Genomic DNA, 22,741 nt, shown 5'->3' with positions numbered 1-22,741 from the left:
CAGCGGTAGTACCGCTGGGGTGCGCGGTAGTACCGCTTATAAGCGGTACTACCGCCCCAAGGTTCATGTTTGGTTGCTCCTTTTCCCTGCTTCTTCCGCCAGAGCGGTAGTACCGCTCGTGGAGCGGTAGTACCGCTCGTGTGCGGGCTGAGCACATAACGGTTGGATTTTTCCCCTTCTATAAAAGGGGGTCTTCTTCCCCATTGAACCTTATCCTTTGAGCTCGTGTTCTTCCCCCATTGTTGACCTTCTTCGAGCTTGCTAACTCTCAATCCCTCCATGGATTCTTGCTAGTTTTTGAGGGAAAAGAGAGAGGAGATCTAGATCCACATTTCCACCAATCACTTTCTCCTCTTTGTGAGGGGAACCCCTTGGATCTAGATCTTGGAGTTCTTGGTGTTCTCCTTCTTGTTCTTCCTCTCATTTTCTTCCCTAGCATTAGTTGCTTCGGTGGGATTTGAGAGAGAAGGACTTGGGCACTCCGTGTGCCCTTGCCATTGCATTTGGTGCATCGGTTTGAGTTCTCCACGGTGATACGTGGAAGTTACAAGTTGAGAAGCTTATTACTCTTGGGTGCTTGGTGCCCTTGAGCTTGTTCCTCTTGGGTGCTTGGGCGCCCTAGACGGTTGGTGGTGTTCGGAGCTCAATCATTGTGGTGTAAAGCTCCGGGCAAGCGTCGGGGTCTCCAATTAGGTTGTGGAGATCGCCCCGAGCAATTTGACGGGTACCGGTGACCGCCCCCAAGGGTTGCCAAAGTGTACGGGTTCGGTGACCGCCCCCAAGGGTTGCCATTTGTACGGGTTCGGTGACCGCCCTCAAGGGTCCCTTAGTGGAATCACGGCATCTTGCATTGTGCGAGGGCGTGAGGAGATTACGGTGGCCCTAGTGGCTTCTTGGGGAGCATTGTGCCTCCACACCGCTCCAAACGGAGATTAGCATCCACAAGGGTGTGAACTTCGGGATACATCGTCGTCTCCGCGTGCCTCGGTTATCTCTTACCCGAACCCTTTACTTATGCACTTTACTTTGTGATAGCCATATTGTTTCTTGTCATATATCTTGCTATCACTTAGTTGTTTATCTTGCTTAGCATAAGTTGTTGGTGCACATAGGTGAGCCTAGTTGTTGTAGGTTTTGTGCTTGTCAAATTAACCGCTAGGTTTATTCCGCATTTGTTCAAGCCTAAACCGTAATTATTTTAAAGCGCCTATTCACCCCCCTCTAGGCGACATCCACGATCTTTCAGTTGACTAAACCTCTCCCTAGAGCAAAACATGATCAACACCAGAACTCTATGGGTGTTCGATTCATCACAATGTAACTAAATTATTGACTCTAGTGCAAGTGGGAGACTGTTGGAAATATGCCCTAGAGGCAATAATAAAATGGTTATTATTATATTTCCTTGTTCATGATAATTGTCTATTGTTCATGCTATAATTGTGTTATCCGGAAATCGTAATACATGTGTGAATACATAGACCACAACATGTCCCTAGTGAGCCTCTAGTTGACTAGCTCGTTGATCAACAGATAGTCATGGTTTCCTGACTATGGACATTGGATGTCATTGATAACGGGATCACATCATTAGGAGAATGATGTGATGGACAAGACCCAATCCTAAGCATAGCACAAGATCGTGTAGTTCGTTTGCTAGAGCTTTTCCAAATGTCAAGTATCATTTCCTTAGACCATGATATTGTGCAACTCCCAGATACCATAGGAGTGCTTTGGGTGTGCCAAACGTCACAACGTAACTGGGTGGCTATAAAGGTGCACTACGGGTATCTCCGAAAGTGTCTGTTGGGTTGGCACGAATCGAGACTGGGATTTGTCACTCCGTATGACGGAGAGGTATCTCTGGGCCCACTCGGTAATGCATCATCATAATGAGCTCAATGTGACCAAGTGTTTGGTCACGGGATCATGCATTACGATACGAGTAAAGTGACTTGCCGGTAACAAGATTGAACAAGGTATTGGGATACCGACGATCGAATCTCGGGCAAGTAACGTACCGATTGACAAAGGGAATTGTATACGGGATTGATTGAATCCTCGACATCGTGGTTCATCCGATGAGATCATCGTGGAACATGTGGGAGCCAACATGGGTATCCAGATCCCGCTGTTGGTTATTGACCGGAGAGTCGTCTCGGTCATGTCTGCATGTCTCCCGAACCCGTAGGGTCTACACTTAAGGTTCGGTGACGCTAGGGTTGTAGAGATATTAGTATGCGGAAATCCGAAAGTTGTTCGGAGTCCCGGATGAGATCCCGGACGTCACGAGGAGTTCCGGAATGGTCCGGAGGTGAAGAATTGTATATAGGAAGTCCAGTTTCGGCCACCGGGAAAGTTTCGAGGGTCACCGGTATTGTACCGGGACCACCGGAAGGGTCCCGGGGGGTCCACCGGGTGGGGCCACCTATCCCGGAGGGCCCCATGGGCTGAAGTGGGAGGGAACCAGCCCCTAGTGGGCTGGTGCGCCCCCCTTGGGCCTCCCCCTGCGCCTAGGGTTGGAAACCCTAGGGGTGGGGGGCGCCCCACTTGGCTTGGGGGGCAAGCCACCCCCTTGGCCGCCGCCCCCCCTTGGAGATTGGATCTCCTAGGGCCGGCGCCCCCCCCCCCCCCCCCCGGGGCCCTATATAAAGAGGGGGGAGGGAGGGCAGCCGCACCCAAGCCCCTGGCGCCTCCCTCTCCCTCCCGTGACACCTCTCCCTCTCGCTGAGCTTGGCGAAGCCTTGCCGAGATCCCCGCTGCTTCCACCACCACGCCGTCGTGCTGCTGGATCTCCATCAACCTCTCCCTCCCCTTTGCTGGATCAAGAAGGAGGAGACGTCTTCCCCAACCGTACGTGTGTTGAACGCGGAGGTGCCGTCCGTTCGGCGCTCGGTCATCGGTGATTTGGATCACGACGAGTACGACTCCATCAACCCCGTTCACTTGAACGCTTCCGCTCGCGATCTACAAGGGTGTGTAGATGCACTCTTTTCCCTCTCGTTGCTAGAAGACTCCATAGATTGTTCTTGGTGATGCGTAGAAAATTTTTAATTTCTGCAACGATCTCCAACATGAGCACCCTAGACGGTTGAGGTCACCACGGAGCCATAGTCCATTGTGGTGAAGCTTTGTGGTGTCGTTGGGAGCCTCCAATTAAGTTGTGGAGATTGCCCCAACCTTGTTTGTAAAGGTCTGGTCACCGCCTTCAAGGGCACCAATAGTGGAATCACGGCATCTCACATTGTGTGAGGGCGTGAGGAGAATACGGTGGCCCTAGTGGCTTCTTGGGGAGCATTGTGCCTCCACACCGCTCCAACGGAGACGTACTTCCCCTCAAAAGGAAGGAACTTCGGTAACACATCCTCGTCTTCACCGGCTCCACTCTTGGTCATCTCGTCCCTTTACTTTCGCAAGCGTACTTGTGTTAAATCCCTTGCTTGCTTGTGTGCTTGTTGTCATTGCATCATATAGGTTGCTCACTTAGTTACATATCTAGACAACCTACTTTGATGCAAAGTTTAAATTGGTAAAGAAAAGCTAAAAATTGTTAGTTGCCTATTCACCCCCCACCCCCCTCTAGTCAACTATATCGATCCTTTCACCGGCCCATCCACTCCGTGCTATCACGTTGACCTGCTCCCCGCTAGTTTGCTCCACGGCCTGCTCCGCGGCCAGCTCTGCCTCTGCCTCTTCCCCTACCTCCACCCGGTTCATTCTCTGCTCCCGGGCCACGGCCTGGTCCCTTGAACCAATTTGCCCGAAGGTTTTTGAAAACAAGGGCCGATGGGGGATGAATGCCATCGCCACATTCTTTAAACAGATTACCCAGCATACCACAGACAGCGCACCAGTCGGCAATCTCTCGTACTTGACCCTAAAGATCTCCCTTTTCTTCTTCACCACCAACGAGACTGCGTTCCTGAGAGGCTTTGTGACGTCCACCTTCACTCGCACCCTAAAAAAATTACCCTCAAAATCCTGGGATTTGGGTTCAGCATAGATAAAGTCTCCCATGGTAGCAGCCAGGGACTTTATCAGGGGAAAGAACAGCTCCAGAGGTCATGAATTTGAATCCACATCTCAATCTTGTTCAAACTAATCGCTGATGGTCTGGTAATTCCATCATATGGCTCGATAACAACCGCCTTGCCCTTGAAAGTCCATGGCCCATCCTCCATTACACGCTCCCAATCACCGAGGCAAGAGAATTGTAGTGTGTATAGGTTATCCTCTAATGGACGAAATTTGACCTCCTGTGCTAGATCCCAGGCGACCCTCATGTTGCGGAAAATCCAGTATTGACTTATATGGCTTCTCAATGTGCACACGGGCGATTGCCATCCAGCGAGCAGCATCCTCCGGTATATCACCGTCTTCCACCACTATGTCCACCAGATCATCCTCTTTCAGGCCTAACTCCTTCATCATCGCTTCCATGTCGTTCATCGCCGAGGCAGACGCCAACGTTGAGCCCTTCATCAGATCTCTTGCCCGAGAAAACAGCGATTTCCGCGGGCGGGATGTTCCCTAGTCCGGCCTCCAATCAGCCACGATGCCAGCCGCCGGGGGGGGGGGGCGTCAGCAATCGGTGGTAGGGAAGCGGGGTGGGGGATCGCGATCTCCACGTCGAGCGAGCGCCGCCGGGAGGAAGAAAAAACCTAACGAGAGGGGAGGATAAACACCTTGCATTGTTTTGTCTTTGAGCATTTTTTTAGGCAGCACCTTGCATTTTATGGCCCTGGGAGAAAACGGAGGACAACTTTCGGCCTAATTGAGATGCAGCTCAGCCCGTTCATTGCTCACTAACCGACTCATGTACGTACCTACACTCAAAAAAAAAAACTCATGTACGTACCGTATATACCCATGACCTGAAGAGATCCCATCGCGATCGCATCGCTGATCACGCCGCCGACGTAGACGATGGCCGGCGAGGACCGCCTGTCCGGACTCCATGACAATCTCCTCCGGCGCGTCCTCCACTTCGTCCCAGCCAAGGAGGCCTCGTCCACGACCGCGCTCTCGCGGCGTTGGCGCACGGCGCTCTGGCGCTCCTCGGGCGCCGTGAACCTCGAGACGTGCGTCCAGAACCACAGGCACGGACTCTACAGTAGTACGCGCGATGAAGCCTTCTACTCCGGCCGTGATGCCTTCGTCTCCGCGGCCTTGGCGGCGCTCGACGCCGCCGACGGCGGCCACGTCAAGAGGCTCACCTTACGCCTGTCTGACCGCGACGACACAGCGCTCGACGATTTCCTGAACCGCAGCCGCCACAGCTAGTACGAGGATGCGGAACACAAGGTGGTCGACGCCCTGCTCTGCCACCCCGCGGCGCGCCGGGCGGAGGAGTTCAGGCTGGTCGCCGAAGGACATAGCAGCGAAGCTCATGAGGACAGGGAGATCTGCTGGAGTCGGGTAGGTGTCTATAGGCTCACCGTCGACGTCCTGCCGTTGGAGACTCTCCGTGTGCTGGAAATCACCAACTGCAAGGGCCTCGGCCTGCCCAAGGCCGCCGCCGCGGTCGCGCTCCCGCGGCTGTCGTCGCTGCGGCTGCGGTACTGTGTTCAGAGCCTTGGCTCCCTACAGTGGATCATCGACGCCGCGCCGGTGCTCTCTGCCGTCTGCCTCGAGTCCGTACAGATAGACGACCACGACATCAACGACTACTACTACATCGATGATGACGAGGAGGAGGACGATCCCCCGCTGCCCAAAGAAGAAGATGCACTCCTCGGCCTCAGTTGCCCCGCCGCCACCCTGCTCGTTCTGGAGAGGTGCATGTGGAAGAAAAAACACTACATGCCTCACCGCAACTGCTCCGACAATGAGAAACCCGTCGCCCTCGTCGCTGCGGAGATCCACGCGCCGAGGCTGCATAGATTCAGGTACAAGGGGCTTCTCCGGCCCTTCTCATTCAGTCCACAGCCGCCAGAGTTGCAACAAGTGGACCTCGAATTTTTCCCGGACACCAACCACAGGGACAATGATCCAGACCGTGATCTAGCAACCTTCTGGCAACTCGTTGGGAGCTTCACCAGCGCCAAAGACATGAAGCTAAGCATAAAGCTCGAGGCGATAGCTGTGGTCAGCAAGGCGAGGCAGGCCGAGCTCCTGCCCGCCTTCTCCAGCCTCAAGCGTCTCGAGTTGCATGGAGTGCACGGGGAGAATGTCAAGAAGGCGGCCCTGGGGATCGCGAATCTGCTCCGTTGCTGCTCCGCGCTCCGTGACCTCCGGATCAACCTCACCACAGAGGGCCACCACACCTCCAAAAACCATGAGCAGACTCGTGAATTCCTGAAAAGGAAATTCCGATCTAGCCGCGACAACCCCGTCGATCGTTTTGATTGCGGCTGCAATTCCGAGGAAGGACATGATGAGGCCATCAGTAGTGTTGCATATGATGAAGTTTCTGAAATTCCTGCCTTGAGTCGACGCTCGTTCGAGTGCTTGCAGAGCTCACTGAGCAGAGTGGGTTTGCAATTCCGGTTTGAGAAGTTGAACTGCCTTGGTGTCAAGCTCATCAAATTTTTCGCTGAGAATGCCATGGTTTTGGAAGAAATTCACATCGATAGTGGAAATGGAAGGTTTTGCCGGCACGTGCATCGCAAGATTGAAACATGTATAACGCATTCATCCAAAAGGAGAAATCAAGAAGTACCAAGCTTTGCGGTGTTAACCCTTAAGAGATGACCCTGCAGATGTATATGTTCGTTACTCCCTCAGTTCTGGTTTATTGGGTCTATCTCATTTTTTCAGTTTATTTTCCGCTTTGTTAGTCCCGTTTTCATTCCTCTTCATCACCATTTTAAATTGGTGTGTTAAAAGAAAATTAACTAACATTTCATTATCATTTTAGAGCAAATAAAATAAGGTGATGTAAGCAAACCATATGAATTTAAATATTATATTTACTAGTTGGATGCCCGTGCGTTGCCACGGATCAACAAAAACACATAATGATCAAACAGTTGTTCTAGTTAAAAAAATCATCGAATATGACTACACGTGGTAATTAATTTACATCTGTGCACATTAAGATAGTCTCCCACTTCTTTCTTCCTAGCAATCGCCATATCTCTTTAAACACTCCCCCTTGCATCATTTCTTTTCTTCACCCTTCCTTTCCCTTCACCTTTTTTCACGCTGCCGTGGGCAAGCCCTCTTCAAAATCTTTTATTTTTATTTACAATGTTATCGATTCAAAATATTATTTTGATCTATTTTTTGATGGTCAATAGTTGAATGGAAACTTAAGAAGTACCTCAAAACTAATTGCATGAACTCCCATGAGTATTGAAACAAAAGGCCAAACTTAATATGTGAAAAAAAAAAGACCTTCTCAAACAGTATACTTCCATACCCAAAGGAAAAAAATACAAAAGAGGTATGTTTAATACAAAACATCTGACATTTAGGTCACTCTGATAAAAAGTTACTTCCGTATCCATCAAATGACTGGGAGGAGCATCTTGCGAGTTCAAGCACTTCTCTGTGAAGGGGGAGCTTGAATTCAACATTGTCATCTTCCTTCTCAAGAGGAACTCCTGACCTCCTTGAGAATAGAAAGAAGCTTAACAAACCAAGCTCTATGCGCCCTTTGTCTTCATCACAGACAAAAACAAACTGAAAATTTAGAGCCAGGATGTCTGCAATAGTTAGTTTTAAGCTCTTACAGCCCAAAAATCATATGATTTGATCGTCTCCAAAGTTTCAACATTACCTTGAGCCTTAGACATGCTGTCTGATTTTGTAGAGCGCAGATCAAAGCTCCAAGCATGACTGAAAATTGAGACCGATGTGATGAGTTAGGGCTGGAAGCAACATTCAGTAAGGCAACCAACATGAAAACTACGACGACATACTACCATCACACTAAATATGTAAATGTGTGTGCATTATTTAGATTTTCAAATTTCAACATGTATCTCTCATGTTCATCCGGTTTCTTTTCTCCTATCCAAGCATCTCATTGCCAATCTATCAGAAAATAGCAGATTTCCACGCAGATGGGGCCTCAGTTAGCAACGCGGCGGGAGTGGACGTCAGCCTTTAGGAAGTACTCGTCAAGCCTGATATCAACCGATGGCCACCTTGATTGATGGCAGTAGGACGTGAGAAGACGTCATACATTCTGGCTCACCAGATGGCAGCTCACCAGAGAAGTAATTCTGCACACATGTAGACTTAAAAAATAAGAATCAATGTCTTCAAAAATTAAAAAGAAGCTACACATATAAAAGTGTAAAAAGGAATAAGTGGGGACAAAATTGTGGAATATCTCTGATGAATGCACATAAGACAGTACACACCAGAATAAAGTAGTCTGTGTGGCACTTTGATTATCAGAGAACATTACATGCTCGTTTATCACCATAATTATTATCACCATAAGCAACATACAAAATGTCTAGAAGGGAAACAGCAATGGTCATTTTGACAGGAATCAAAATATGACACATTATCCAGAAAAAGAACTATAAGTTCAATGTGCAGGCAACATGATACTAATTTATACACACGCACTTGTCATGCGCACAACAGACGCCATTTGCAAATAGAGTAATCATTATTGGTATACATCATTTCTCTTGGACAAACCTAAACCTACCTACAGCTGCAGTCGTGCGTCAAACATGTACATACAAAATACATCTTTTGGAGGTCGAAAATTTTATAGTTTGGTAGCCATCTGCAATCATGCATCAATTCTCATAATCATATCGCGATCAAAAAAATTCCAATTTGGTAGTCTGCGGATCAATATAACAAGCAACAATTTGAGGGTTGGGATACATTACTAATATGATTCACTTTTTACAATGTAGTTTTCAGCATTATCGGAATTTCCCGATTAGGTAGTCTGCACATCAACATAACAAGCAACAATTTTCAATTTTTCACAATACAGTTCATCTAGAAGATGGCAGAGGAGTGGCAACTTTAGTGTAAACACTATTACAACTTCAATGTAACATTATGACAACTTTTGGACAAAAAAAGTCGTCGAAACATATCAATATAGGATCTAGTTTTGAAGAACTTGTCGAGACGGATTTAATGATGAAAATATATTTTAATCGGATTTTTTATTTAAGAGATAAAATATTTTTAAGTCCAAAAAACGAAAAAGATACCGCTGATATCATCTGTTTGATGTGACAAAATGGATGGCAATAGAGACGTTTGGACCATGTTGCTTCGTGTCACACGTGTGGCACTTATCATTTGGACACTGGTAAGTGCCACATGTGTGGGCAGAACGAGGTCAGACCACACGCCTTTCTAGCCACCCATTATGACACGTCAAACCTTTTGTTTTTTCACACATGCATGCAAACAGGGACGAAAACAGATGATGTCAGCATGAATCTTTTGGGTTTTTTGAACTTTAAAATGTTTTATCTCTTAAATACAAATTTGATGAAAATTCGTTTTCACCATTAAATCTGTCAGGATGAGTACTTCAAAACTAGATCTCATATCGATATGTTTCGACGATTTTTGCGGTCAAAAGTTGCCATGTCTATTGCACATAAATTGGCATGGTGTTTACACTAAAGTTGCCATGACATGTTTTAAGTTTCAACTACTTTTTTCTACGTTTAAAGTAAATTTTGACATGTTATAAAAAAATAAATTAAGAAACTAAACTTGTCATGGTGAATTACTAAAAAATTTGCCATGATCCATAAAATAATTTTGACATGGTTCATAATTAAAAAAAATCCTTCGTCAATTACTTTTAAAATGCATGGTCACTAACTCAAATTTGCCATGAACCAGAAACTAAAATTGCTATGGTGAATTACTTAAATTTTCCATGGTTCATACAAAAAACAATTCTATGGTCAAAATACTAAAATTACCGTGATCTATAAACTAAAATTGTCATGATGAATTACTAAAAATTGCCATGATCCATGAATTCAATTTGCCATTGTTAATTACTAAAAAATTCTATGGTCAATTAGTAAAATTTACTGTGAAATGTAGTTGAAATACAATGGTAGCTTTAAATCTAGAAGAAAAAATAGATGAAACATATCATGGCAACTTTAGTGTAAACACTATGTCAACTTCAGTGTAACATCATGGCAACTTTTGGCCAAAATAAAGTCATCGAAACATATCAATATGGGATTTAGTTTTGAAGATCTCGTCGAGACGGATTTAATGATGAAAATGATTTTTTTATCAGATTTTTTGTTTAAGTAAAACATATTTAAGTCCGAAAAACCAAAAGGATTCTAGTGATATCGTCTATTTGATGTGGCAAAATTGATGATAACTAGGAGGGTGAACCGCGCATTTGCGCGGCTAGATTTTGGATGTATATCCATTCTATTTTTGATTTTGATTGGTTGTCCATATAAAATGTTTGATCATATTTTTCATACCAATATGCTAATGGAATGTCAGTATTGAAAGGAGATTACTGATAAATATATACTATTTCCAGTGGACAATCTAAATATTATTAATATATAAGATGCTAATTTTGTAAAATTTAACAACACACATTCTTCTGGGTCTATTTTTATTGTACATTATAGGAAAATTATACAGACTTAATAATATTTTTTTGAAACTTGAGGATAGTGAGACAGGCTCCCACTGATTTTGTATTAGATTTTCTCCAGTCCTGTCTTAATATTTTTTTTAGGTTTTTTTAACATAGTACAGACGCAAGCGCTCATACATACGCGCATACACTCACCCAGATGAATGCACACATGCACATCCTACCCTTATGAGCACCTTCGAGACACTAAGCTAGCATATCATCTTGCGATTTACGAAGTCACCGTAGGAATAATGCGAGCATCGAAACTTGAACCCCCTGGTGGGCTGATGATACCACTGTCCCTCTAATCATCCAACCACAGGTTGGTTCGTAATATTTTTCTTAGTTGACGGCATAATAAATGACCAGTATAAAAAACATGAGAACAGTGGAAAATTATACAAACTTAATATTGATGTCTTACATGTGACTTTCATAAAATGTGTATAGAAAATATTTCAAGGAAAAACGTTAATTAGATGAATATAGGAGGTCTCATTAAGCACCTTCCATTGTACAATGGCCTTAGGAGAAAACAGAGGAAAACTTTAGGCCCAACTGAGATGCAGCTCAGCCCGTTAACGTTCAGTACTGTCGTCGTTATGGACTCGAACCGACTCTGCGCGCGTACCGCATATACCCGGCCATGAGCTGAAGACGACGATATCCAATCGCGATCGCATCGGTGATCGCGCCGCCGACGTGGACGATGGCCGGCGAGGACCGCCTGTCCGAACTCCCCGACGATCTCCTCCGGCGCGTCCTCCACTTCGCCCCAGCCAAGGAGGCCGCGTCCACAACCGCGCTCTCGCGGCACTGGCGCACGGCGCTCTGGCGCTCCTCGGGCGCCGTGAATCTCGAGACGCGCGTCCAGAAGTACGACCACAGACGCTACTACGACAGTAGCCCCGAAGAAGCCGAGGCACGCCGCGATGCCTTCGTCTCCGCGGCCTTGGCGGCGCTCGACGCCACCGCCGACGGTGGCCACGTCAAGAGGCTCACCTTACTCGTCGAGTCTGATGGCGACGACAACTCGCTCGACGAGTTCCTGAACCGCAACCGCTACAACAACTACGAGTACGAGGAAAACCCAAATGTGGTCGACGTCGTGCTCTCCCACCTCGCCGCGCGCCGGGTGGAGGAGCTCAGGCTGCAGGTCGCCCAGGAATACAAGAGCGAATCGTACTACGACGACAAGGAGATCTTCTGGAGTCAGGTAGGTGCCTAAGCCTCGACTAGCTGCCGCTGGAGACCCTCCGTGTGCTGGAAATCACCACTGTATAGGGGCTTCAACCCGCCGGAGGCCGTGGCGGCCGCGCTCCCGCGGCTATCGTCGCTGCAGCTGCAACATTGTGCTCAGAGCCTTGGCTCCCTACAGTGCATCATCGACGCCGCGCCGGAGCTCTCTGCCGTCTGCCTCGAGTCCGTACAGATAGACGACTACGACATCGACGTCGAGGAGGAGGACGATCCCCTGCACTCCTCCGCCTCCGATGCCCGGCCGCCACCCTGCTCGTTCTGGACAAGTGCATGTGGGAGACAAGAGCCCGCATCCTCCACCGCTACTCCAGCTCCGACAATGAGAAAACCCTCCCCCTTCGTCGCCGCGGAGATCCACGCGCCGAGGCTACATAGATTCAGGTACAAGGGGCTTCTCCGGCCGTTCTCACTCAGTCCACAGCCGCCGGAGTTGGAACAAGTGGACCTCGAATTTTTCCCGGACACCGATTACAGGAACAATGATCCAGACCGTGATCTAGCGACCTTCTGGCGACTCGTCCGGAGCTTCACCAGCGCCAAAGACATGAAGCTAAGCATAAAGCTCGAGGCGATAGCCGTGGTCAGCAAGGCAATGCAGGCCGAGCTCCTGCCCGCCTTCTCCAGCCTCAGGCGCCTCGAGTTGCATGGAGTGCACCGGGAGAATGTCAAGAAGGCGGGGGTGGCGATCGCGAATCTGCTCCGTTGCTGCCCCGTGCTCCGTGACCTCCGGATCAACCTCACCACAGAGGACCACCACACCTCCAAAAACCATGAGCACACTCGTGAATTCCTGAAAAGGAAATTCCGATCTAGCCGCGACAACCCCATCGATCGTTTTGATTGCGGCTGCGATTCTGGGGAAGGAGACGATGAAGCCATCAGTAGTGTTGCATATGATGAAGTTTCTGAAATTCCTGCCTTGAGTCGACGCTCGTTCCAGTGCTTGCAGAGCTTACTGAGTAGAGTGGGTTTGCGATTCCGGTTTTGAGAAGTTGAATTGCCTTGGTGTCAAGCTCATCAAATTTTTCGCTGAGAATGCGATGGTTTTGGAAGAAATGCACATCGATAGTGGAAATGGAAGGTTTTGCAGGCACGTGAATCACAAGATTGAAACATGTATCATGCATTCATTCAAAAGGAGAAATCTAGAAGTACCAAGCTTTGCGGTGTTGACTCTTAAGAGATGACCCTACATATGTATATATGTTCGTTACTCCCTCATTTTTGGTTTGTTGGGTCTATCTCACTTTTCCAGTTTTTTCCACTTTGTTAGTCCCGTTTTCATTCCTCTTCATCACCATTTTAAATTTAGTGCATTAAAAGAAAATTGACCAGTACAAGAGTTCATGATCATTTAGAGCAGTTACAATAAGGTGATATATGCAAGCTATATGGATTTAAATATTATATATATGTTGAGTTGGAGGAGAGAGAAGAGAAGTGGGTTAGAGCAAGTACAATGGCAGGCTTATAGCCCGCTTACATGGCGATTTTATCTATGTGGAGAAGACAGACATGAAAAAGTAAGGGGAGTGGGCTTTAATTAGGTATCAACAGCGATATCTATAATTCACTATTTCAAACTATTAATAATCTTGCCAAAAAATAGGATTAACAGAAAATCTTAGTAGGAAAGAAATGAAATTAAATAGAGTCAGAGCTTAAGGTGAAAGACACATTGTACAACTTCAGCTAGATTGAATTACTATTCTGGAAATTTGGCCATTTATAAATTACACCAAACAAAAGATTGTGTTATAACCAAAGGGACGGGGAAACAAGATGAAGTACTTACAACAGATTTGTTGTTTCCAGTGGTTGCTTTATGGTTAGGGTTTATTGCAAAAGCTAATTTCCCTTTCCAGAAGTTACTTTAAGAAGATCAAGATTTATCACGAGGAAAATAGGGAATTCCCTTTAACTATTCTTGCTCCGTCTGAAATAGAATGAAGAAGATGACAGTAAATCAAACCTTCAACAAAAATCATGTTCTGAATGCAAGGATGGAAAAAAAGATTGCTAGAGAAATACTGACTGACCGTGGAACTGCTATTTCCAACAGTATCTCAAGAAGATCAGGGTTTATTGCAAAATCTAGATCCCCTTTCCAAAAGTCACTTCAAGAAGATCAAGTTTAACCACGAGGAAAACAACATAATCTCGTTATATTCCATTGGAGACTAGAACACCAATGTACATAATGCAGCTATGACCACAGAGTTCAATTCTCGTTAACTAATCATTTTTTCACAGAAATAGAACCCCAAATACGATAGTAGATCAATCAATTAAACAAAAAAACATATTCTGAACGCAAAAATGAAAAAAACATAGAAAGCTTAGCTTATTACTATTATGACACAGAAGAAAAGTGCAACGAAGTTCTCTCTTTTGTAACTTCTTATTTTTTTTGTTTTCGAATAAGCCAAGTGGAAAGTTTAGTTTACGTGGTGTTTGACTTATGTTAACACCAATAAAATTCTGGAAATATTCCTATTGTGAAATTAGAACAAATAACAGATAACATCCTAGCCACGAAAAAAGGCGAACAATGACTATTAGAGAAGTAATACTTACTTTGGATCTCCTGTTTCCTGGAGTTTTTTTTTATAGGATCATGTCTCCACAAGTTACTTCAAGAAGTTCAAGTTTTATATGACGAGGAAAGCAAAATAATATCCTATTGTACGTTGGAGACTGGAAGACCAAGGATACAAAATATGACCACGGGGAACAATTCTCTTTAACCAATCGTTCTTTCTCTGAAATAGAACACCCAAGAAAAAGTGAAATAAACCATTTAATCAAAAACCATATTCTGGATGCAAAAATGAAGAAAGCCAGAAAGCTTACTTTATTACTAATTATTACTTTATTACTAATTATTACTTTATTACTAATTATGACATAGAAGAAAAGGGCAACAAAGTTCTCTCTTTTGTATTTGTTTTTTGCATAAGCTAAGCGTAAAATTAAGTTGACGCGGTGTATGACTTCTGCTACCACCAATTAGGGTCAGTTCTTTTGGCGGCTTAAAAAATAAGCTGCCTCCTCCCGCCTCGCTCATTCGTTGGGGCTTTTGAATTAGTTGTGGGATAACTAATATAAAAGTCTCAACAAATTTTGAGAGCAGCTTATTTTTAAAGCTGGGGAGAGGCAGCTTATTTATTAAGCCGTCCAAAAGAACTGGCCCTTAGTATTCTAGATTATACCTACTATGACATCTATCTATTATATAATTAAGACAGAAATCAAATAAGCCACGACATTCATCCACATATATTAAAATTATATTGTCCATTGATTTGGATCATGATGGTCAAATTTTTTTAAAGAATTCAAGCGTTACGTACAACAATAAGATATACAGTTTTCAATATTTATCACGTGCTAGAGAAGAAATACAACCACATCAACCGAGCCAAAGAAGTGCCCATATGAGTTCTCTCATACGTAAAAAAACTACTCCCTCAGAGTTTTATATTATGGAACGGAAAGAGTATTATTAACCATGCTTTAGTGGTCACGTGTGTATGTGTTGTAGTTAATGCATATTAAAGCACTGACTATTATGATTTTTTGAGGAAAACAAGTGTGTTCCATTGATTGGACAGTTTTGCATCCTACGAAATTTGTTAACCGAAGGGAGTATATTTCTACCCTTATAAACCCACAAGTCATTATTTCACATAGTACCTTTTATTCATGTCTCCCGTATGTAGGATGTATCCGTGAGGATCTAGGAAAGTAAGAGTGCAATATATAGTTGCACTATCTTGTATACTAGAGCTGCGTCAATTATTTTGGATCGCAAGGAGTATTGTTTATTCTATTTTCCTATTGACTCCACCTTTTTTTTTCCTAATTCCTCCCGCCACCATCTCCTTCCCTCGGTCACCACGGTAACTGAATAAAGAGTTGGAGAGTTTGAATCAAGTCGCACATCCTAGGGCAAGCAAATGAACACATTTTACAGAAATCTGATAATACGCACAAAGGCTTACGAAGAAAAAAACGCGGGTTGGCTAGCTGTAAAAATGTATCTCACTTCCAACCCTTTCCATTTTGCTACACACCTGTATCATTGATGACCCAAATACTCCAAGCAGCCAAAATTATCATTTTCATCAAGAAAGGGCCTCGTCAAATTTCAACTTCTTAAATTTAAAAAAAAATCAATCAAGTGCTATAAGTTCAGATAAATTATCTCAAAAAATTAACTAATTATTACATTATCTTTAAAAATGTTACACCCAGCATTACCACGCACATAGGTTTCACATATAGTATCTACAAATTCATACACACATCTCCAAAGTTAACGCGGCAAATTCACTAACATATATAATCACTATTTCAACAAGGATTAAAGAAGTGGAATTATCCACGATAGCAAGAGGACAAAAACAGGGAAAACATTTCATGATATATCACATACAAATGAACAATAGTGTGACAAGTGTGTATTTTAAATGCACAAGTTAGAGTCTCAAAGCAGAAATCGCTTCGGGCCTGAAGTCGATCCTAAGCCCTAAGACCCTCCTCACCTCCGCAGGTGTCAACAGCCATGTCAGATGCCCAGCATTGTCACCCCAGAAGTCCAGTATCTCAGACACGCGCTCGAAGTTCAGGATGGTCGACATCTGGGAAAGCCTCGAGAACTTGTCTCGCACTGGCCTCTGTGACATCTCCGAGAAATGGTTGATTAGGGAGCGAACCTCCTTGTCGAGCTGCAGGCCACCGAGCTGGCTGAACCTCTTCTGCATCATGATAACCTCAAGCCTCTTGACAATGAAGTCGATGACCAGGTGCACAAAAGAATCGTAGTTGTTCGATGTCATCATTGGCTGGAGCCATGTAACATTAGTGTCAACTGCAAGGAGAAGCTTCTGCACCCATGGGTCATTCACCTCATTTTCCCCGTATTCGGCATCATCCAGCTCATAGCTAACAGTGGTAACCGTGTCAAGGACAGGACGAATGCGAGGCGCAATAGATGCCACTAAGTGCTCCAGCCCAGAATAAAGGATCTTCTTGTAGGAAGCATTGATTTCACCTAGCTCCGATAAACAGGACTTGATCTTCTCTCGGTCAGCAGGAGCATGGAAAATCTGTGATGAAAAGCAGCAGAGCAATTCAGTTGTCAGAGATGACTAAAAGACCATTGAGATTAAGTTACCATAGCTCAATCAAACCATTAGCTGCTTCACACAAGATCGAGGAATCGAGGAACAACACATAAGAGCCATACCATTTGTAAGTGAGTTAATTCCTAATAATTTCAAAAGAGAATATTTTTCATCCAATCTCTTTACTTGTCACTTTGGACATGGATACAGTACAACAGATAACTTGACCATTAGTTCCTCTTCTTATTACCAAACAAAAATTTAAACTGTAGTGTTTTTTTGGAAGAGAAACTACCTCTTATTATTACCAAAAATTAAATATATTAAACTGTAAAAAAATTGGAAGGGAAACTTTAATCATGTGTAAGAATTTCTAATGACCAATCTAGTAAATAGTATAATATGATAAGATCATTTCCATGTGACCAATCTAAAAATACTTATGTATATTGGTGGTCAAAGTTTTAAAAATTGATTGCATGCATAAAAGGATGAAATCCGCTTGCAAACATAGGAGTACCACGTAAGATTTCGCAAACAAGATATTCCATTAATGTGTGTTTGCAATGTGAACAGATTTTAAACATCTATATACTTCTGTAATCACATTGATGGGTAAACCACATGTTCTAAAGTTGTTTGAAATAACACACTATGTTTCAGAAGTGGCCAGTTGACCGCAACCACAATAGCTAACACCCAAATATAAGATGTCGCCTAGGGGAAAACACTATAAACCTGACAATCAAACATCTCGTGATCAATGCTCCTAGTCTTATTTCATACATATAGAAATTCAATTTAAAGATAGCTCGTCAAAAGATTCAGCCAAGGCACAAGGTTTTCAATTTGCCAGAATGGAGTATATATGGCAATGTGCTTTACTGGGGTATCCTATTTTATTCGTGTAATATTGTTCTTCAATTATCTCTGTTTCTTAATTCCTTCTTTCTAACCAGCGATTTGTGTAAATTATGTTATTTGTCAACTTGAAGTGCTGAGGAGAGGACTATATTTCAACTGCAATCTCCTTGCAGTTTGTAAATCTTTTTGTTTTTGTTTTGCAGTATGCAAAAACCTAAAGGAATCAACATTAATAACATGAATTTGTTTGAATCATCAAGATATCGATTTTAGGTCCTACATTTCAAGCCACCTATAGGGTTAAAAGATCTAGGGACCTCCATTGTTGTACCTGTATATATTATTATAATGTAATAATGCATGGTGGCAGTAGTGTTATCTGCATGACACTTGTTTATCTTGATCATGAAAACAAGAGATGATTGTGAGACAGGCATTCGCAATGAATATTTAATTGACAATGCTATTTCCGTTGCAAGATTTTTCTGACAAATGCAAAGATGATTCACTTAAGCTTATTTGATGTAGATATATTTGTTCAGTACTGAATCATTTAAGCTGTTTTGTTGTAGGCAGGCTGCTTTAGTTTCAACGGAGGGCTCCTAGGCTGCATGGTGCAGAGCAAGGGTTCAGGGTTGTCACCTGTAATAGTATACCTATGTTTACGAATATTAATTTACCCTACTAGAACAGTTTAGCTGACACTGAAGCACTAGTAATGTTAGGTGGAACAACCCCTGACACAACATTAGGTCAGGCTGCACAGCTGGGAGAGTAATGAAAACTTGTCGACGCCATGGATGTACTATATCTTTTAGGCATGTATAAAGCATAATACAAATATACAATACTCTTTGGTACTATTATCTTCTATTGAAGTTGAGATTTATGAGCAAATAGTTACACCTTTTTCGTTTGTTGTTGCTTGCAGTGAGTTCCAGATAATACGTGATATTATTACTTTTCATTTAAATGTAGTTCAATAATCAGAAGTAACAGAAGGAAATGCTCGTGAGTCATCAGGAACCTTCATTCCACTAACGAAGATTGCAAAATAAAAAATCGTGGGTTACATGCAAACTGATGTGTGTAATCGTCCAATTAACAAGACTGAGAAATTGTGCCTACTACTATCATTTATGTTACAACTATGCAGACATGCATTTTCCAGAACCATGTGTTGTTACTTTGCACTTTGCAGGAGACAGCACAACACATGTGCTGGGTCTCTTTGAGTTGAGGACAACAATCGAAGTTTCTATCCATGCCAATCATGTTGATCATCATGTCCAAAGATATTAAAGTTCATAAGAGGATTTGTGGTGTATCCTTTGCAAGAATGAATATAATGGCACTGTGGATACCAGTAAACGTGTTTCGTAACTGCGATGTTATGTTATTACACAAATTTACTGGTTCATCAAATTGGTCATAAATTGATAGTAACCATAAGCACATGACACAGAAATTGCATTGGAACTATTGAAACCCTTAAGTATATAGAAAGGTCCTTAAGAGACAGTAACAGTATAAGAATTTATAAAACTGGTATTTAATCTGATACAGATGTGAGGGAACTATTTCAGTTTACTTGGCATATTGATCAAGTACATGGAATAAAGTGAATGGTTGAGATCATTTTCTGGCTATAAATGTATTAGGAACAGGATAAGAAGTTAGTGAGCTCATAGCTTCTTGTTCTTCTATCGATATGGCAGCAGTCATCACATTATCATAGCCACTGGCCCACAACTTCGATTAGCGTCGAGTAAACAAGTTTACAACCACAAAAATATGAGAAGTGCCTAAGGATTTATCAACACAGCAACTAGTTGGAGCCAACTAAGCTTGCAGTTCAAAGAAGGTGCATGCAACCCTTAACATTTGAAACAGTCTGTGTCTGTTCAGACAGAATGATACTACTAACAACTACTCCCTCCTTCCCATAATATAAGAGCGTTTTTTGACACTAAAAGTGTCAAAAAACGCTCTTATATTATGGGACGGAGGGAGTACTTTCTAGAGAATGTCACCATATTGTGGGCTTCTACTTTAAAAAATGGCAACCTAGAACACACAGAAGAAGCATACTATCGAATTGAGTTCATCTTAATTAAATGTGTACAAAGCTTAACTGCCAAATCCGTGCCAGTGTTGACATACACAAACAGGTAGAAGGAGACAAAAATAAACTCACCTCTGCACAGAGCTCCTCGACCTCATGGCGGAGCTTCAGGACATATTCTGAGCTCACATCCATGTTGTTCAGCGCAGTTGCAATCTCCTCCCCGGTCTTCTGAACTCCAACACCACCTAAGAAGAGCTTTGCGCCCAAGTTTGGCTCCCTCATTCTCCACTGTAGTGCCTCCTGGAACTCATTGCTTAGTAGGCTCGTTGCCCCACCAAGCACAGCAAGTAGCGAGTTGATGCTTGCAGTGAATGCTGCCCGCCGGCAGCAGCTCTGCAGTAGAAAGAACACATCGTCGACCATTGAGGTCGTGAGACCATCAGGCACTGGCTCATCAATCTGGATGGCCTTCCTTATGTTCTCCACCATGAAGAACTCCTCCAAGATCACATAATACCCAGTCAAATCCTTCTCCATTTTATTAAAGCTACCATTACGGAAGGCTTTCATAGCTTGCGGCCCGAGTTCAGGCTTGACATCCCTCAGTCCACGGATCTTGTTCACCATAAACTCGGTATAGTCTTCACCCAGTTGTGTCAATGCAAGAATCTCCTCTAGATAAATCTCAACCTCCCTGGGGTCAGGCCCTTCACTACCACCTGCGGCATTGGCCACAGAACCCATGACCGAGAGAAGGTTCTTGGTATAGGAGTTTATATCTGACGAAAGACGGGCAAGCTTCCGGTAATCGGCATAACGACGAAGGATCTGGGTGCCCCTTGAGTCGCATTCCTCCTGCAGCTCGATGATGGCATACGCAACACCATCCTCGCCCCGTAGCTCACGAAGCACCGCGTCATTCTCCTCAACAGCGAGCACAATATCCTTGAACAGACGGGTGAGGCAGCCAACGAAATCAGGGCGCTCCGGGGTAGGCTGGGTTGCAGAGATTAGGTCGGTGAGATGCTCGAAGTCTGCGCGGGCGCGGAGGGCGACGACCTTCTTGAGGTAGGCGACATAGACCTGGAGGCCCTCGGGCGCGAGGTCGAGGAGGGGGAAGAGGCGCACGAGGCGCAGCACGGCGGGGTGGTCCTGGGCGTCGACCGCGGCGGAGAGCCTCCGGCGCGCGAGGCCCTCCAGGCGGCGCTTGATGTCGAGCAGGTCGCGGCGGAGGTCGTCATCGGTGGGGAACCGCGCGTCGATGGCCAGGAACTCGTGCGCGGCGGTGGCGGCGGCCGCGAGGTCGTCGGCAGCCAGGGCGCGGCGCGCGGCGTCGAGCGCGCGGGAGCGGTCGAGGGCCGCCTCGGCGCGGGCCAGGGCGGACTCGGCGCGCGAGTGCGCGGCGTCGAGGTGGCGGACGCGGGAGGAGAGCGCCTCGGCGAGGGCCGCGGTGGAGGAGGAGGACTCCCTGAGCGCGGCGGCGTCGGAGGCGGCGAGCGAGAGGAGCGGCGGGGCGGAGCGGAGCAGGGAGGCGGCGGCGCGGTCGAGGTCGGGGCGGCGGGCGAGGAGCGCGTCGAGGCGGGCGTCGAGGGCGCGCTGGTAGGCGACGCACTCGTGGAGCAGGCGGGTGGCGGCGCCGGCGTCGGTGAGGCCGCGGAGGGCGGCGAGGGAGGCCGGGTCGCCGAAGTCCAGGGACGGGGCGGCGTCGGCGGGCGCGTCGGCGGCCGCCGATGAGTCCGGGCGAGGGGAGCGCGGGGTGGGCGCGGCGGACGGCACGGCCATGGCCGCCGGGGGGCAGGGTGGATCTCAGTGAGATCAGATGTGCGGGATCTGGCCGCGGTGGGGGGGTTGCTGCAGCGTGGGAGAAATTGGTGTTTATTTTCAGTGTCGCTTTGGCCGTGTATGAAAACGCCCTCTTTTTTTTCAGTTTACATTCATTGTGATTTTCTGTAAATTTTATTTTGCACACTTACATTATCCTTGACTTCACTTTTGCATAGCTACAACAAAGTATTAAATACTCCCTCCGTTTTCTGAATATAAGTTTTTTTTTGAGATTTCGATATGAACTACATACGGATGTATATAGACATACTACCTCCGTCCCATAATAGAGTAAAAAAGCGTCTTACATTATGAGACGGAGGAAGTACTTTAGAGTGTAGATTCACTCATTTTGCTCCGTATATAGTTTATATTGGAATCTCTAAAAAAGACTTATATTTACGACCGGAGGGGGTATTTGGTATGATTTGTATTCTTTTAATTTTTATTGTTGCAACTGCGGAATATTGAATTTCATTCGTGTGATATGCTTTGCACGCACATGTAACAGACTGGTCCAAAAAAATTCATGTCTTCACATGTTCCACCTATTTCACCCATTTGCACTTTCACACATAAAATCCTTTTTTCCCACATCTTCCCTTCCTCCTCGTCCCTCTCCCTCTCCCTTTCTCTCTCTCTCTCATTGCGATGGCAGAGATGTTGTTGAGCGAGGTGACGATGAGAGGCCCTCGCCACCTATTGCGTTCGTTCCGGCCTACCATATGACACTCATATCTGAGCTGGAGTGTCTTCTTATCTGTCAAATATTTCTTGCAGTTTCTCTTCCAATAGCCCTTCTCATTATAGAAGAAACACTCAGTGTCGGAAGAGTGCCACCCTTAGGCTTTCCACTTGCGTCGGTCTTACCGGCAGTCTTGGATTTGCCCCTTTTCATGACCTTGCCCTTCTTAAAATTGGTCGTTTTGTTCACCATCATCACATGATTGACGTCCTTATGTATTCCATATATTATGCAGTTTTGAGCATGTTGAACAACTCATTCACACTCTTGTTCATCCAATTCAT

General features: G+C 45.1%; 1 protein-coding gene across 1 annotated transcript; it reads right to left on the bottom strand.

The window, feature by feature from the left end:
- Window positions 1–16,016: 16,016 nt before the first annotated feature.
- Window positions 16,017–21,735, bottom strand: LOC123080467 (conserved oligomeric Golgi complex subunit 4). Its single transcript, XM_044503394.1, has 2 exons — window positions 20,018–21,735; window positions 16,017–16,938 (listed from the first exon to the last, which is right to left on the bottom strand). The coding sequence occupies exons 1-2, from the start codon at window positions 21,668–21,670 to the stop codon at window positions 16,309–16,311; spliced, it is 2,283 nt and encodes a 760-aa protein (XP_044359329.1). The 5' UTR covers window positions 21,671–21,735; the 3' UTR covers window positions 16,017–16,308.
- Between the last annotated feature and the right edge of the window lie 1,006 nt (window positions 21,736–22,741).

Source organism: Triticum aestivum, chromosome 3D (genome assembly GCF_018294505.1).
Source record: "Triticum aestivum cultivar Chinese Spring chromosome 3D, IWGSC CS RefSeq v2.1, whole genome shotgun sequence".
Lineage (NCBI taxonomy): Eukaryota > Viridiplantae > Streptophyta > Magnoliopsida > Poales > Poaceae > Triticum > Triticum aestivum.
This window is presented reverse-complemented; position numbering and strand designations above follow the sequence as displayed.

What these genes read in the sequence shown, in the direction of transcription:
- LOC123080467 (XM_044503394.1), bottom strand. Translation starts at nt 21,670, where the DNA reads ATGGCCGTGCCGTCCGCCGCGCCCACCCCGCGCTCCCCTCGCCCGGAC. An exon ending in TCGAGGAGCTCTGTGCAGAG is followed by an intron (nt 16,939 to 20,017) that starts GTGAGTTTATTT and finishes TTTTCATCACAG; the next exon opens with ATTTTCCATGCTCCTGCTGA.